Source organism: Balaenoptera borealis, assembly GCF_965194805.1.
Source record: "Balaenoptera borealis genome assembly, chromosome: 8".
NCBI classification, from domain to species: Eukaryota; Metazoa; Chordata; class Mammalia; order Artiodactyla; family Balaenopteridae; genus Balaenoptera; species Balaenoptera borealis.
Window position 1 is genome coordinate 104,667,315 of NC_138865.1, and position 18,355 is coordinate 104,685,669.

The 18,355-nt window shown below is 44.9% G+C and overlaps 1 protein-coding gene and 1 long non-coding RNA gene across 5 annotated transcripts in view; one reads left to right on the plus strand and one right to left on the minus strand.

The window, feature by feature from the left end:
• The window catches only part of PAPPA (pappalysin 1), a 269,392-nt gene that overhangs the window by 41,473 nt on the left and 209,564 nt on the right, over positions 1–18,355 (plus strand). For all 4 annotated transcript variants that reach the window (XM_082402204.1, XM_082402206.1, XM_082402207.1 and 1 more), the window contains exon 3: positions 14,599–14,744. In XM_082402204.1, the coding sequence (XP_082258330.1) occupies positions 14,599–14,744 (146 nt within the window). The remainder of the gene's footprint in view (positions 1–14,598; positions 14,745–18,355) is intronic.
• Positions 5,789–14,587, minus strand: LOC309633446. Its single transcript, XR_014247529.1, has 3 exons — positions 8,734–14,587; positions 6,364–8,700; positions 5,789–6,052 (listed from the first exon to the last, which is right to left on the minus strand). It is a non-coding gene; the product is annotated as an uncharacterized lncRNA (long non-coding RNA).

Sequence of the window (18,355 nt, forward strand, 5' to 3'; positions counted from 1 at the left end):
GACAGTGATCTACGGGGAAGAAAGGGGGATCAGGCAGTCCAGCAAATAAATAAGAATACAAGTTTCAGAGACACAGTGGATGTGAATCAAGCCACTTAACATTTCTGTGACCTTGAGTGAGTCTCTTTCTTTAGCAGAGACTCAGTTGCCTCCTCTGTAAAATCGGGAATGAAAGGAACATTGGGTGGTTTAGAGGATGCAGTGAAATTACACCCAGTCAGCCCTTTAGGACAGCACCTGGCGTTTAGTGAACACTGAAATAACAATGGTTATTTGGGGATTTTCTGTCTCTGGGAAATCTTCTGACCTCTGACATGCACATCCCCAAACTCCCAGCCCCTCTCAGATCCTGAGCCCCCTCGTTAGAACCTCCAGGCCGGAGTGGGAGTTGGATATGACCTAATCACTCTGTATTACCAAGGGCCCTTTGATTTTGGCTCCTGTAGGTTCCATTTTTAAAAGATTTTCTTTCCTCCCAAAGCCATGCTAAATGCTAAATGCTAATGTATTCATTTTCCGAAGAGATAAGCAGCAGGCCACATGAAGCGTATGCATTTCCAACAAAAAGCAAAGGCGCGTCCACGTCCGGGGTCCCAGGATCCCATTGAGTAGTTTACACGCACACGTCCTAGGGAGGGAGCTGCAAGCCAGGCGGGTGCCCACGGCGTGCTCAGGACCCTCTGGGCAGTGCAGGATGGGGCTCGCTTTCCACTAGCGCCTGGGACCCTGGCCATAGCACACCCATCTCAGAGTTTACATGTGAAAGTTGGAACCTTTTCTCCAGGACACCTCAGGGAGGCCCCCAACATGCCAGGATTGGAGCTGCTCCCTCTCTCATGCCTTTCCTAGAGGTGTGTTTCCACCCCCAGTTCCCTGGACAGAGGGATGGAGCGCGTGGTGCCCTTTCGAGGGCCTCAGAGGGAGGCAGCCGGGTTTTTTTCCACTCTGGGTTTGGCTCGGTCAGCACCCTCATTTTCCTTTCCGCATCCACTGGTGACGCTGACCGCTCATGACAGCCTCAGCGCTCGGTCAGACGCCCTCCCAGGTTAGGAAGCAAAGCGGTTGCGGGTGTGAGGGTGGGTTGAACAGACACCGGTACCTTTTGTTTTCGTGAAACGCATTTCCCTAAATTGATTTCAGCCCGGCTGGTACCTTCACACTCACCGCTGGCCGATTTTCCACCTCCTAAGAGGGCACCCCTCACACCTCCGCTCTCACTTTCTGCGGACACAAAACCACTGTGTGGACAGCCGTGCGTGTTGCCCACGGGTTTGTCTGCAGACCTTGAACAGGCTCCCGTTTACCTGTTTTTATGGAGGGGCATTTTCTTTCTCCTTCCCTCTCTGCTTCTCTTTCTCTCTCTTTTCCAGGTTCTAGGTCGTTTTGTTGGTCTGGTGGTGGAGGGTGGAGAGTGAGGGGATTAGTGTCTCTGTTTCGAGCTTCTGATGTTTGTGATTCCAGCCTTTTTTGAGCTCAGCCAGCCAGCCACAGCTCTCAGCCTTGAGCTTGGCTTCTCACTGCTGAACTATGTTTACAGCCACCGAGGGCAATGGTGACTTCCACTCCACCAAAGCCTGGAGTATCTCAGAATCGTACAGAGGGTGGAAAAGCGACATGAGGGAGTTTGCCTGTGGCTTGGCACGGCACAAGGAAGGAAGTGACTAGATCCTTCCAGTAACTTCGTAGCCAGCATGGAGTAAGTCACTTCTATGACTTCAAATTCTGCATCTGTAAAATGGGAGAATTGGGATAGAAGAGTTCTGAGGTCTGTTCCTGCTCAGACATTATAATCCTGGTACCAGGCTTGTGGGACTGGAGCTAGAGTAAAAAAAGGCGGGGGCTTAATGTTGAAAAAGGTACAAATGCGTTGACACTGGAGGCATATTAGGGCAATAAGACGGTCCCTGCCTTCAAAGTGTTTGCCAGCCCCTGTATCTAATTGAGTACGACCTGTATGCAGTAACACTGAAGGAACAATTTTACTCTGTGACAAGTTGAAAAAAAATCCTACTCCTGTCACTCAAGTCCTAGCAGTAGCCTAAGGAAAGAGCCCCACCTTGGGCAGTCTGCATGTCTGCTATTTTCTTTTCCCTCAAGCCCTGAATGCGGCATCCTCTTTCCAAAAATCAATTTGAATTTAATTCTACTTTCGACATCCTGACATACAGTGTCATACTGTCCAGCGTTATTTCCCCATATGTGACCTCTGACTGTCACATGACCCTTTGAGAGCTGTCTCTTTTTTAACCCCTCAAGAGACCCAAATTTGTGGCAGTCACTAGACTTGTTCGAGATCATCCAGAGAGAGCTACATCTCTTATAACAACTGTATAGTTCTCACTTTAGCTACCTCTGTGATTTGCTGAAGGCTAGGTGATTTGTATGGGCCCAGACTGAAATCCAGAAGTTGCCATATTGACTCGTATTGATGATAATGTTGTAATTCTTGCTCTATCCTCCCCAAATATAAAATTGTTGGGTCAATCTTCACATCACTTAAGTTTTACATGGCTAAAACTTAGAGCGAAACTACACAGTCTACTGAGATATGCCTGTACCTAGAACTCTGTGGCTACTACAACTTACAACATAGAGGTGATTTGTCTTTATTTAACTGCACATCAAGTGTAAGACCAACCACAGGGCTGTCAGCAAGCCGTGTATATTCTTCTTAGTGTGGTCAGTTGTATTATTTATCAATTGTGGTTTTGATCTTCCAAGAAGAAAGCCAGGAGGTGGAAAGAAATAGCTGAGGGCCCTGGAACTGCATGCTTCTGTTGTGAAAGCAATAATTCGACATGCAGTTATCACGTTACTGTCCTGATACTTTTGAACACACCATCACACTTCGACTGTTGGTCTTCCTTACTTATCAGGGGATTCTTCAAGTTTAATGGCTTCTCTGAAAACAAGTAAACTTGGAGTCCCTGGGGCTGTCAAAGCAGAGATTGTAGAGTCCCCAGGAAAAGATGTTAGGAGAGTGACTGTTCATTCGTGCGTGCGTGTGTGTGTGTGTGTGTGTGCGTGCGCACACACGTGTGCACAGGCATGTCTACCTTGTGCAGCCACAGTGCTAGGTGCTGGGGGTACAACCATGAGCATTTCACAAGATAGGTGTGATTCTGCCCTCCTGGTATTTCCTGCAGGTAAATAAGTAGCTAGTTGGATAAGTGCTGCTGTGGAGAAGTCCAAGGTGCTGAGGGAAGAGAGGATGGGTACTTGACTCATTAGGGGTCAGAGTCGCTTCTAGCTGGGTCCGGAAGGATGGGTCATGTTAACCAAGTGAGTGGAGCTGAGCTTTCCAGGAACCAGGTTTTCTGACACTTTGCCTTCTGCCCCAGAAGTCCCTAAAAGCCATTTTCAAAAGACAAATGAAAAAATAGGAGCTGAGTAGTTCCTAGTGAAAAGTATTCATTTTAAATTGGTGTCCTTTACTCTGAGATTATTTTATTCTTTCCTTTAGAGTCCTACTCCAGTACCCTTTATTTTATTACGTGAGGGTCCACATATATGAGGGTTTCACCTTTTGAATGCTTTACTTATTTGTCAAAATTAGAAATTGCTACTTTCACCTCAATTTTTTAAGATGATCCAAAGATCTGAGGACCTCTCCATCATTAGCCCACGCTCCCTCTCTGAATCAGCACCTTTCTCTCCTCCTGTCCAAATCCTCAGGGTTCTCGATCCCCACCCCCATCTCCTTTATGAGCCTATTGTGCAGAGAGCTTCAGGCCAGTGATTTTCCTAAGGGTTGACCTTGACCTTCCACGTGACATGGCAGAGGGCACAGCCCCAGAGTGACAGAGCTGATGGGCCTAGAGTTTAGGGCAGCAGTGGTAGGGGTGGGGAGAGTGGAGTTGATGTATAGAGTCTGAGAATCATGAAGGAGAGACATTCCAGTAGACCTCATCAGAAGCCAGACCCATCCTTTCACCTCCTCTCACTCCCGCCCCCACTGAACGTCAAATTGTTCCTCGTGCGTAAATGCCTCTCCTTCTCAGATATTCTCATATCCACCCCCTTTTCTGCAAGCCACTGTCAATGCCTTTACTTTTATCCCTCTTCTAGTCCATCATCCACATTCCTCCAGAAAGCTCTTTGGAAAAAATGAACCAGATCATTTTATTCTCTTCCATAACAATCTGCCAGGGTCTACTTAAAGCTTTCAGGATGTTGCCCATCCTCCATAACCTGGTATACAAGGTCCTTCCTGATATGGCCATCGCTGACCCCTCCGGCCTCATCTTGTGAAGTTGCTCCCATGCTCCCAACTTTGAAACCACAGCAGAAGACTTGTAGTGTCTCACTCTTCTTATGCATTTTCAGGCCTCTTGGCTTTCTGGAGCTTTTGCCATTTTCCCTGTTTCCTACACTTGGTCCAGGGTTTATTCTTCCTGTGAAAACCTCGATGATATCTTATCCCCCTTCACCTGGATAGGTGTCGTTCCTCTGTGCTTCCGTCACATTCAGCACTCCCTCTGTTGTAACGCATATCATAAGAGAAGGTAAGAGACTAATAGTTATAGTCTCTGGGAGTCAACAGACTGGGGACCATATCCTGAATTTGACATCTGTGAGTGAGAGGGAGGACCTTGGAAAAGTGGTGTCACCCCACTGAGCCCTGGTTTCTTCCCCTGCAAGTTGAGGATACTCATACTTAACACATAAGGTTTTTGTAAAGCTTCAAAGAGATAATATAAAAAAGGACTTCAACAGTGCCAGTGTATAGTAAACTCCCCCAAATGGCAGGTTTTATTAGTATTATCAGATTGTGTTGTGATCATCTGATAATTTGTCTTGCTTCCTTCATAAAACTGCTAACTCTTTGATAGTGAAAAGTGTTTCTCATTCATATTTTATGCCCAGTTTCTAGCTTAAAGTATGGTATATGATATAATCTCAGTAAGTATTGGAGAATGAAAGAGGAAAAGACTAAATAAATAATATGCAAGGAGAAAGGAAGTTAAAAAGGAAAGAATGAAAGCGGGCAGGCAGGCAGGGAGGGAGGGTAGAGGAAAGGTAATGAAAGAATGACTTATTCAGTAAAATAATGAAAGAATGGTCAATTTTTCAGTTGATCCTTCATTGGTACTGTTACATTTTTCTGAGATTGCATGTCAAGCTTCCATATAAAAGCTGTTATTTTTGAAACCAATCATTCAGGATTCCGAGAATTTAGTAAACTCTCCAAGCAATTTTTTTTTTCCTGTGCCTCTTCTTACAAGAGAGGCAGCGTTAGGCATTTCTGACAATGAAACTAAGCAGGAGAATAAAGTCCAGATCATTAGGGCCCTTGGGATAAAAGTACAAAATCCAGGTTTTAGAACTGGTCACAGTTTGGAGAAATCTTGTTATTTGGAACAAGGATATGGATGCAATAAACATTCTGAGGTTTATCTTGCTTTAATGACTTGCTTTGAGTGGCTTTGATCTTTATATTTGATAATCACTTTCAAATGGTCTGGTGTGTTCTGGAAGTGGAGGAGTGGTTCATGGAACTGAGATCCTCCTTAGGAATGACAGACTGCAATCAGAATTTGGAACTAGGCAGTGTTACAGGACTTTCTCTATGAGTTGTAGAAACAGGGCAACTGCCTATGAGGAAGATAAACGCACTGGTCCAGTGATGGGAACCAGGGTTCACTGATGGGAGGGAGACACCGTGAGCATTGGGACCTAAGATCACTTTCCTCTAGCTCCATGAGCAAGCTAAATAGAATTGTGCATCTTGGGGCCTTTTCATGAGTTGGGCACTCTTTTAGGGACTTTCTTGTGTATTACTTCCTTGGATTTTTATATTCCACTTTCTAGGTTGAATTTTATCATCCCCATTTACAGATGAGGAAATTGAGGTTCAGAGAGATTGAGTCCCTTCTCCAAGGTCACAGGGCCACTTGGTAGAAGAGGGAGGATTTGAACCCTAGTCTGCCTGTCTATTAAGATGTGGCTTTTTTTCCAAAAGAAAAGTAAGGCCAAGGATGACGACAGTCAGATAGGTCTTGGTGTGTAATTCCAGAAGAAAATAGTAAATACAAAAATATGCGTAACAGGGCTTCCCTGGTGGCGCAGTGGTTGAGAATCTGCCTGCCAATGCAGGGGGCACGGGTTCAAGCCCTGGTCTGGGAAGATCCCACATGCCGCGGAGCAACTAGACCCGTGAGCCACAACTACTGAGCCTGCGCATCTGGAGCCTGTGCTCCTCAACAAGAGAGCCCACGATAGTGAGAGGCCTGCGCACCGCGATGAAGAGTGGCCCCCGCTTGCCGCAACTAGAGAAAGCCCTAGCACAGAAACGAAGACCCAACATAGCAGTCAAGCAATCAATCAATAAATAAAAAAGAAAAAAAAATATGCATAACAAACTTTGACATACGTATGCCCCACTTTCATATCATTGATTGAAGAATAGACTTAAGTCCAGAACCTTTCTATCTAGAATTCTATCCAAGAACATTTAATTATGAAAGTGACAGAGAGTCTTACTGTGTAAGACTGTTCTCTACATGGGCTACAAGGAAAATAAGGGTCCAAGGTATTCTATTTAAATGTTACACTGTCATATTTAAATAAATTTCCCTTAAAAAAAAAATGTGGCTTTTTCTGTAGCACTCTGCTGCCCTTTCCCTTAACTTGAAAGAGTTGTCCCCAGCCTCTAGCTTGGAAATGGCCTGTTCTCAGCTAGGAGCAGCTCAGACAGACCCTCCTCAAATTGAGGGTATCAGCACATGGCTGACACTATCCCTGTAACCCACCTGTACCTATCAAGGGCCCAGGGAGCAGGACTTTGACAGGGCACCGCTCAAAGATCTCAGCTATCACTTCTGCAGTGGGGAGTCAGTTTGCTCTGAGTGGGAATAGAAATAGGTGCTGGTCAGTCTTGATCTGGGCTCACTGGAATCCGTACCTCTGACCAACCATCTTTAAAATGGAAGAGCCAGTATATTATGCTTCTAGAATTGGAAAAACTTAAGCCTTTCATGATTCCATTTGAGGGATTGTTGTTGTTGTTCTGCATTTTGAATGTAGTTCCCTTTTGCTTCTCATTCAATAAAACAGGCCCTGACAGCCCTCTCATTGAGATTATTACAGTTGTACCATCTCAGGCCAGTGCATTTAGGAAATATGTTGCTGGCACTCACCAGCGAGTGAGATGCATAAAGAAAATATTCTAATGACAGTTGAGTTGGGAGAGCTTTGATCTCCCTCCAGAACTGCTCTCATGGCTTTGAAATGCAGTTTTGGCATAGGGGTAAAGTCTGGGCACCTTGGCTGGGCCCCCCCTGAAACTGACATTCCAGGGGACCCACAACCTTCGCAGGAGGAGCCAGGTACAGGAGCTGTGCAGGAAGAAAAGAGACACCAAGACACCTCTCTTGACAGGCAGTTGGGGAGAGGATCTAAGTGAGGAGGGACTTTCCAACTTAGCCCAACGTTTCCCAAACTCTATTGGTTATGCTGTTATTTGATTTTTGGCAAAGGCAGAGGTGGGACGGGGGGAAAGGATTACGATCAAATATGTTTGGGAATACTTCATACGCTCTCTGTCTTATTCCCATTTCGTATATTAAAGGCTCTGAAAATTCTTGCAATTAAAAAATATATGTATTTAACCTTGTTTAACAGAGCGTGTCCAAAGCCATCTGACCTGGAAACCCTTTTCCTTTAAATATGCCTCTGCTTCTTGTGGATTTAGCCTTCTATAGACTGTGATTTAGAAAACACGGGTAGTTCACAAGCTCACTGAATAGACGGGAACTCTGAGCTGCAGACTAGGCAGCTGAGCATCATGGGAATGGGCCAGAAATCCAGGCAATGTAGGTTCTGCACAGCGTGTCCAGCTGAGGAGGAGGGTGGATACTACAATCCTTGCCATGCCTAACTCTCCAAGCTGTGCCCGCTTGCAAGGAGCTATGTCCCACCCCCACCCCCCGAAGGGAGAGGTAACTTTATTAGTTGGTGCAAAGGTGCTGTCACATACAGGCTAGTGAAGAGAGGTCTACACCCCTTATTTGATACCTTGGGGAAGTTGCTTCACTTGCTTGAGTCCTGGGCTTCCTCATCCTGTTTTGAAGTTATGCAATTTACAGGAGAGATAGGTGCTCAAAAGCTGTCAACCAGAGGTAGCTCTATCTCTTTTTTCTTTTTTTAATTTTAATTAATTTATTTATTTTTATTTATTTTTGGCTGTGTTGGGTCTTCGTTTCTGTGCGAGGGCTTTCTCTAGTTGCGGCGAGCGGGGGCCACTCTTCATCGCGGTGCGCGGGCCTCTCACTATCGCGGCCTCTCTTGTTGTGGAGCACAGGCTCCAGACGCACAGGCTCAGTAGTTGTGGCTCACGGGCCCAGTTGCTCCGCGGCATGTGGGATCTTCCCAGACCAGGGCTCAGACCCGTGTCCCCTGCATTGGCAGGCAGATTCTCAACCACTGCGCCACCAGGGAAACCCCAGCTCTATCTCTTGAAGGAAAGTTTTGGGGAGACACAGAGCTGATAAAGACTTGACTTCTACCTGCTTGAAGCTTACCGCAGCCTGATGGAGAAGACAGTGACGATAACACAGAGCAGGGTGATAGGTACTAGAATCCAAAGTAGGGGACTCTGGGGAGGGAGAAGTCATCTTCAGCTAGAGGTGGTATTGATGATTTTGGTGTTGCTAATAATTTTCATTGTAATTAATATAATAATAATGCAATCAAAATAGCCTAGGCTAAAAAATAAAAAAATAAAAAAATAGCCTAGGCTAGTCAATGAGTGTCTTCAAATGTGCCAGACACTGTGCGAGGAACTTTTTCTGCACTGCCTCTAGTCCTCCTGACACCCCTGAAGGGTGGACATCATCGCCCCATTTTACAGGGGAGGGTGGTCACGAGTGGACACATGGTATACATTACATGTAAGCTGAGCTTAGCAGGGAGGGTAAGATTTTATAAGGCTGAGATTCAGGAAGAGCGCTCATAAGGCAGAGAAGAGAAACTGATGGACATGCTTCATGAATGGGCATGATTGGGGAAAACCAGAGGTTCTCGGGATGAGGAAACCGTAGTAACTTGAGTTGGACTTTGTGGGAGGGAGAAGAAGATTGGGTGGTAGGGATGAGACACTGAAAGCCGAGACGGGGAGAGCCACCCGGAAGGCAGACTGTCAGTTTAGGTTTCTTCCCAGTAGGAGGAAATAGGAGACCAGAATATGGAGGGGACTTTGTGCCAGGCTGGTGCTCATTTCATCCCTCTGGTATCCCCATGAGCTTGCTGAGACTCAGAGAGGCAGGGCAACTTGCCCATGGATCTAGGTCTGTCTGTCTGTCCAACTGAGCAGTACCTGCGCATAAATTAATAAAGACACAGAGTTTTGGATTTGGATTGATTTGGGGTGGGGGGGGATAGTTTTGTTTTTTTTTTTTAAAGAAATTTCACCAATTTATAGTATACACAGAGGGCCAACCTCCCCACAGTGGCAAAATGGAAAGCAAGTGGCCCTGAGCAAACCCTTTTCCTCCTCTTATCAACCCATCTCCCTAAAATCTAATGATCCTTCTCACTTTGACCTTCTCTGCTTTCTCCTCCATCCATCAACAGAGGGAATAAACAAACCTTAAAGAGATGGGGGAGGAAGGTAAATACATGGATTCGTGTCCCTAGGAATTTCCCCTGATACTTTTGGGAGACACCCAGCTTGGCTCTGAACTGGTGGGAAGGCCTCAGCCAGCAGAAGGAAATCTTTTGGCCACAGAGCCGTTTTCCTTTGTGTGGGTCCCCCCCTAAAAAAGAGCCGGAGAGGAGAGGGGCCAGTGGGGTCAGGGGCCTGAGTGGCCCCTCTTTTGGGAAATGGGGGCTTCTCAAAGTGTGAAGGAAAAAAAAAAAAAAAAACACCCACATACAAGCAAGGGAGAGGCCTCAATATCCCACATCTCTGCCCTGGGCCAGGATGAATACCACCCCCTGAAAAGATTAGTTTCTGCAATTACATGAGAATAAACAACCAATTAAAACATCTCCCTGCCCCTGCCCCACCCCTCTCTTCCTCTCCTGAAGCTTTCTCAGCCTGGAGCAAAGGGGCGAAGAGGTGACTTTCTCTAATAGCATTTGTGTTCTCTGCCTGAGAGAACGCTTGATGGAAATGGACAAATCAATTAGAAAATAATAAATAATGTGGAAAGGGCCGATCCAGGAAAATCTTGGCTTCTCTGTGTTTTCATTCTCCTCCCACGCATTGTTTCCTTTCACAGTGGCCCTGAGTGAGCTTGGACTTGAGGGTGAGGTTGAGGGAAGAATTGGACACATCTAGATTTGGACTTGGCCTTGTCTGTATTTATGTGATCTCTGAACCCCTGTTCCTTCATCTGCAAGATGGGGATAAATAATAGGAATTGCTAAACATTTCCCGAGGGTTTCTACGTGCCAGGTATTATTCTAAGCCCTTTACACTTTCTTTATTAACATCCTAAATCCTCAGAACAACTCTAGGAGGTAGATACTATTATCATCCTCGTTTTGTGTATAAAGAAACTGGGGTGCAGGAAGTTAAGTCAATAGCCCAAGGTGACCCAAACATCCAGTGGAAGAGCTGGATTCAAACCCAGGACTCTGGCTTGAGAGTGAGCCATCTTACTCACTCTGCTACGTGACTTCAAATACTGCAAAGGGATGGGACAACAGGTGTAGCTAGCACAGGGGCTGGCACACAGCAGGAGCTTACTGCATGCTGTCTTTGTCATTCCTCATCCCTACTCGGATCAGAAAACTCATTCAAACTCGTTATGAGGCTTCTAGTCTAAGAAGCTGAAGTTGGGATCTCTGGGGAGAGGAGGTATAGCAGCAAAATTTCGGATCAGTATTTCAGCTTCTGTGGCTGTCCTTGGAATTACTAGTCAGCTCAACCTACACACAGATGTGCCCTTTCTAGGCCTTGCTTGTGTCTCCAACTCATGCTCACCTTTTTTGGAAAAGCTGCAAAAGTTATGGTCACCTGACTATCATGGGCTCTTGATCACATGGGTGGCCAGGAGGGCGCTGTAGGTCTCAGACATATCCTGTTCCCGTCGGAGTAGAGGTGTAGGTTTGCGACCCATAGAAATGCCCTGGGAAGCACCAGGCAGCCGTTATTAATTCCAGTATATTGATAAGGAAACTGAGGCCTCATAGGAAGGAAGTGCTGAAGCTGAGACTGGGACCTAAATATTTTAGATTCTCTCTTTCCCAATGTAAATTCAGCTCCATCAACGTCTCCTGAGCGCTTGCCCAGTGTCAAGCCCTGTGCAGAGAACTGGGTAAACAGAGATGAATTAGGCACATTCCCTGCCCCCTGGGAGCCACAAACAGTGGTAGATACAGACAGGTAGAGTATTTGGAATGGTGTGAGAACGAGTACTCATAGGAGGTAGATGAGTACAGAGATGGTAAAGGGGGTGGAGGTGAGATGGGACTCAGGGAAGTCTTCCTGGAGGAGTGGTACCAGAATGGACTTCGGATTTGTTCATCAGGGGATAAAATGGGAGCAAAGTCCCTGACAGAGGAAACAGCATGAGTAAAGGCACTGAGGATAAAGGCACTGCATCTTGGGGGGCTGGCGGGGGGTGCTGACAACACACAGTGGGAAATTCAAGAGAGGGAACAGAGAGAGAAGAAGCTAAAGGGGGGAACAGGGTCTTGCAGGCCCTGCTGGGGATCTCTGACTTTACCCTTTCGCATGTGGGATCCCCTTCTGTGATTCCAGGAGGGAAAGAGAAGGGCAGCGTCATCAGTGTTCTACTGGCCAGGCTCTGCACCAAACCCCCGTGAGAAACCACACTGGGAGAAAGGGAAACTCTTCCAACTAGCTGTGTGACCTGAGCGAGGTACGAAGACTCTGTAAGCCTCTTTTTCCTCCTCTGGAAAATGGGGATAATAATACCACCAGCCTCGCTGTTATTGAGAAGATTAAGATGATAATCCATGTAAAGTCAGACCACATGAAAGGGCCCAACAAACGTTAAATATCATTATTCAGAGACTTTATCTCACCTACTACATCAGGCTGCCTGCTTGCTTATTTATGTATGTTTTTATTCATTGATGCATTTCCAACTTTACTCAAGAAATGCTTACCAGCTGTTCACAAGGATCCCTAAGATAGAAGATGGCAGACATAAAATGGGGCTGAAAGAAGCATGAGGGTGAGCAAGATCCCTCTCTCTATTTAGAAAACGATCCATTAAATAATATGCCTCCAAGAATATACGATGGAGAAAAGGCAGCCTCTTCAATAAGTGGTGCTGGGAAAACTGGACAGCTACGTGTAAAAGAATGAAATTAGAACACTCCCTAACACCATACACAAAAATAAACTCCAAATGGATTAAACACCTAAATATAAGGCCAGACACTATAAAACTCTTAGAGGAAAACATAGGCAGAACACTCTATGACATAAATCACAGCAAGATCCTTTTTGACCCACCTCCTAGAGAAATGGAAATAAAAACAAAAATGAACAAATGGGACCTAATGAAACTTAAAAGCTTTTGCACAGCAAAGGAAAACATAAACAAGATGAAAAGACAACCCTCAGAATGGGAGAAAATATTTGCAAATGAAGCAACTGACAAAGGATTAATCTCCAAAATGTACAAGCAGCTCATGCAGCTCAATATTAAAAAAACAAACAACCCAATCCAAAAATGAGCAGAAGACCTAAATAGACATTTCTCCAAAGAAGATATACAGATTGCCAACAAACACATGAAAGGATGCTCAACATCACTAATCATTAGAGAAATGCAAATCAAAACTACAGTGAGGTATCACCTCACACCAGTCAGAATGGCCATCATCAAAAAATCTACAAACAATAAATGCTGGAGAGGGTGTAGACCGTCTTGCACTGTTGGTGGGAATGTAAATTGACACAGCCACTATGGAGAACAGTATGGAGGTTCCTTAAAAAACTAAAAATAGAACTACCATACGACCCAGTAATCCCACTACTGGGCATATACCCTGAGAAAACCATAATTCAAAAAGAGTCATATACCACAGTGTTCACTGCAACTCTATTTAACAATAGCCAGGACATGGAAGCAACCTAAGTGTCCATTGACAGATGAATGGATAAAGAAGATGTGGCACATATATACAATGGAATATTACTCAGCCATAAAAAAGAAGCGAAACTGAGTTCTTTGTAGTGAGGTGGATGGACCTAGAGTCTGTCATACAGAGTGAAGTAAGTCAGAAACAGAAAAACAGATACCATGTGCTAACACATATATATGGAATCTAAAAAAAGAAAAAAGAAAAAAATGGTTCTGAAGAACCTAGGGGCAGGACAGGAATAAAGACGCAGACGTAGAGAATGGACTTGAGGACACGGGGAGGGGGAAGTGTAAGCTGGGACAAAGTGAGAGAGTGGCATGGACATATACACACTACCAAATGTAAAATAGATAGCTAGTGGGAAGCAGCCACATAGCACAGGGAGACCAGCTCGGTGCTTTGTGACCACCTAGAGGGATGGGATAGGGAGGGTGGGAGGGAGACGCAAGAGGTGGGAGACATGGGGATATACGTATACGTATAGCTGATTCACTTTGTTATAAAGCAGAAACTAACACACCATTGTAAAGCAATTATACTCCAATAAAGAGGTTAAATAATAAGAATAATATGCCTGTGACTGACCCAAAGCTTTATCATTCCTATTCTGATGGGAGAATCATACTCCGCAAGGGAAGCGTTCTTATTTATTGTGCACCTAGGATATGCCAGTCTCTTTCCAAAGGCCATTTCTTTCTCTCTCCAGCATATGTTTGTTCGGTGTATTAAAGAGCTGATGATCGTAGCGTGGGGAATTAATTTACTTTCCAAACATGTCAGTCTGTATTCTAAATATCTACAATGGCAGCTACCCCAAATACCGTATCCCTTAGCCTATTTTATGGACAAAGAAATAGAGGCTTACAGAATGCAGAATCATCTATGGGAGGCAGATAATGCCCCAGCGTAAAGAGCATAAGTTTCCAAGCTAGACAGAATTGGCCTTGAAACCCAGTTCTGCAACTTTGGGCAACCTGTTTAATCACTTTGGACCACATGTTGCTTATCTTGAGAACAGAGTAATAACACCTCCTTGCAAGATTTGAATAGAGATGCAAAGTAGGCCTCCTGGTACAGCTTCGTATTTGCCAAATACATGGTCCGAGGTCCATAGTGAATGAATGAAGTAGGGAAGACGCCAAGGCTAGAGTACATGTTATCTCTTCCATGGTCTGTTCTCAATCTATATCCATGTTATGTTGCCCTATCATCAGTCCATACAGCAGAGTCCTTAGGGGCACAGATGCAGACTTTAGATAAATCTAGGTTTTAAACTGAACTCTGCTATTGTTTATAAGCTGAGCAATCTTCAAGTTTCTTAAACTCACAAGGACTTAATTTTTTTACCTGTAAAATGGGATTATCTCACTTACCATAGAAGATTATTGGAGGCAGTCAGTGAGGCGATGTTTATAAAATGCTTAGCCAAGTGCCTGGCACATCATGACTCAATTAATTTGGGAGTACCTGTTATTTGAATACTACCTTTTTTGGATGGTGATGACAGCCAAGGTTCTTTTTCTCTTACAGAGCATACTTGGATGTTAACGAGCTGAAGAACATTCTTAGACTGGATGGATCAACACACCTCAATATCTTCTTTGCAAACTCCTCGGAGGAGGAATTGGCAGGAGTAGCAACTTGGCCGTGGGACAAGGAGGCCCTAATGCATTTAGGTGAGAATTAGAAACTTCTTCAGGAAGAAATTGGATTAGTACAGGAATACGTTTAGTAGTGAGGATGGTGATGATGGGGACCATGGCAGTGATGATGGTGAACAACCTACTTACTTATCACTTTTTAATTTTTCAAAACTCTTTAGCATTCCTCATCTTTCACCCATCAAGTGATGCTTTGAGAAATATCACAATGTTATTAATCCTGTTCTACCAATGGAGAAACTTAAGATCTAGAGAGGGAGTGGGACTTATCCAAGGTCACAAACAAATCAGCGGCAGAACCACAACTGGAATTTAAATTTCCAACTCTCTTCATCTGTTGCTTTCTCCTTATACCCCCTGCCTCTTAGTTCATGCAAATATCTTCTCTACCTAGTAACCACATTGTGCTGGCCCAGCCAGTGATGGGTTGACTTGAAAGATGCCAAAGCGGCAAGAGAGAGTTCGTAAGAACTCCCTGTTCCTCCATTTTCCACCCACCAACACCACCAGGAACTCTTCTTACATTCAAATTATGCAAATCCATAAATAAGACATACGTTTACACAAACCAGTCACCAAAAGTCAGAAATGACAGTGGTTTCTGAACCAGGCCCTGTAAGCAAACGTTGTTCTTTAATTTTAATTTTTCCATGCTCTCTTCCAATACACGTCTATAGGTAGACATGCATTTTTCAACTTGTGCATATTTGAAATCATAGCATACATGCATGTGTTCTTTTTCACTTAATATTCTTTTTTTCACTTAATATTATGCTATCTACATTTTCCCATGTTGCAACAGTCTTCAAAATTACTTCCCACCCAACTTTTTTTCATTTAACATCACAAGAGGAAAGCATCTCTCTAGGTTATGTCCAGTTCTCTAAAGACAAGATATTTTTTAATAGCCATATAATGTTCCATTGAGTGAGAGCACTGCAATTTATTTGGCTATTTTCCCCTTGTTAGAATGTTCCTATTATTTACACCAGTGAATAGTGATGACTCAGTGAGTACCTTCATCTGAGAATGTTAGGGCTCAGCAGAGTGATGGTGCTGGATCTTTCCTCGGGCCTGTCTGGTCTCCTGGTGATACAGCCAGAGTCCAGTAGCTGCTCTAAATCCACAATATCTTGGAGATAAGGGACTCTGCAACTTCAAACAATAAAGTTGTGTTGAGTCAAACTCTAGACTTAGTTCCCTCCAGACCACTATCTTTTCCTAGTTGTTTTTAAGAGAGCGAAACCAGTTTGTGTGTCTGTGTGTGTGCACACACACATATGCGTGGTTGTGTAAATAGATAGAAACAAAAATAAATATCTAGCGGTTCTGACTGGGTGGATTTTTATGCCCTAGGAGACATTTGACAATGTCTAGAGAAAATTTTGGATGTTACAAATGGGGGAATGCTACTGGCATCTAGTGGGTAGAGGCCAGCGATGCCGCTATATCTCCTCCAATACCCACAGTAGAGAGTTATCCAGCCCCAGATACCAGTAGTGCTGTTGTTGAGAAACCCTGAGATAGGTGATGGCTGGGTAGACAGATAGACAGGCAGACCTAGACAGACAGGGGCGGGGCAAAAGAGAGTGTGCAGCTTAGGCAAGCTGAAGCTGATTAGCTTATGTCACATGCCTAACATGGTGTATGGGAATCTTGCTGGTCCAGGGCCAAAATACATGGTTGTTCTTAGCTGTGACTTAACAGGATGGCCTTAGGCAAGACCCTTTCCTTCTCCAGGTCTCAATTTCTTCAGTTTTTAAAGGAATAGGTTAGACGTAGAGGGTCTCCAAGGACCCTTCTCAGTGCTGAAATTCTGTCCTCTTGGAAAATCAACCAAAAGGGTCATGATCAGAGTTTTAGAAGGGTTGAACAGCAGGCTTCTAAAATTAGAGAAAAATACTCCTGATAATACTGTGAATTTCAGACACTGGCTCGGGACCAGGAATACAGAAGGCTATAAATCCATAGCATGTTATAGTATTTCAGGATGATGTCAGCCTCAAGCTATTTCACCTTTTAAGAGAAGCAGTGGAACAGGACTCAGGCTCTGTGCTGTCGCCCTGTGAAAAGGGGAGAGTTGGGAGGGGATGAGGTGAACCAGACAGAGCCAGGCTGGACGTTAAGTCTGCAATCCTGTCATTATCCCTGGAAATACCTGAGGGGTCCTGCCAGTCTCCCATTCCCCATTTACCTCAATGTTAAAGCTTCATAGAAAGACAGAGAATCATTGGCGCTATCTGTCGTAGCTGTTTATTTTAGAGCACGCCAGAGATGCAAAGTCACTTTCCCAAGATGACACAGCCAGTGCGAGACAGAGTGAAGATTGCAATCCATGTCAGGCTAACTCCAGCTGGCCTCCAGGCTGCCACCTCCCCATCCTGAGACATCTCGATCATAAGCAATTCCTCTGCAGTAGGCCCAATCAAACCCAATTTATTAAAACCATATATATATATTTTTTCCACCCTCTTTTCCTGCTGTTATGCCATGATCCCTGGAAAAAGCCTTGGGTGGGAAGGCGATGATGTTTCATATTATGATTGACAGAAAATAATTGAGAGAGATTTCCTGTCTCAGTTTCTCTTCCTCCCCGCCTCTGCCTGCCCCTTCTCACATACACACGCGCGTGCACACAGCCCCACACATCCTCTCATACATCTTTGTCTTTGTGCTGGAAGGCTCTGAGCAGTTCAGAATTAATAGACTCCGTGAGCCCCATGGCTGAGCAGGCTTACCCTCCCAGCGGCTCAGTCCGAGATAAAACTACCCGCATGCCTGCTCCAGGCTTGCCAGCACAAATCAGCAAGGCCCTGGCTCCTCTCCACTCTTTCGTAAGATCCTGCTCTGCACACAGCCACTGCTTGCAGGTCGCTCAGACTTGCATCTTAACCTTCCCTTAAACACACTTGGATTTCCTTCTTTTTTCTTTGGCCACTCCGCGTGGCTTGTGAGATCTCAGTTCCCCGAACAGGGATCGAACCTGCGCCCCCAGCAAGGAAAGCACTGAGTCTTAAACGCTGGACTGCCAGGAAATTCCCCACACTTGGATTTTCCAGTTGAAATATCTCTCTGCCAGCCTGTATGTATTTCTCCAGTGCCTAAAAATGAACATAGAGCCATGCTATCCATTGATTTTCCTGACATCTGGTCCATCTATCTGCCCAAGTGGCGCAAAGCTCAATCTTTTAAGACGTGGGGTAGATTATTGCTTCTCAAACTAGAGCGCACAGGCAAGTCCTCTGGGGCTGTTGTTAAAATACTTATTCTGATTCTGTAGGTCTGGGGTGGGGCCTAAGGGGCTGCATCTTTAGTCACCCTCCAGGTCATGCTGCTTGTTCTTGAGCTACACCTGGAGTAGCCAGTGGTTAGACAGTAAGTAAGGCACTTGCTGTGTGTCAGGTGCTGTGTTGGCTGGCTACGTGTGATTACTTTGGCCTCGTAAACCGTCTTTAAGTGGGTCGGCATTCAGCAAATATTCAACAGACATTTAATGAGATGCCATATTCTGGACCCCATGGTGAACGTTAGCAGTAGAACTCAGATTAAGACCCCTGGCTTTGGAACCCAAGGATCTCGGGTTCAAATTCCAGCTCCCCATTTACTGATTCGATCATGGGCCAGTT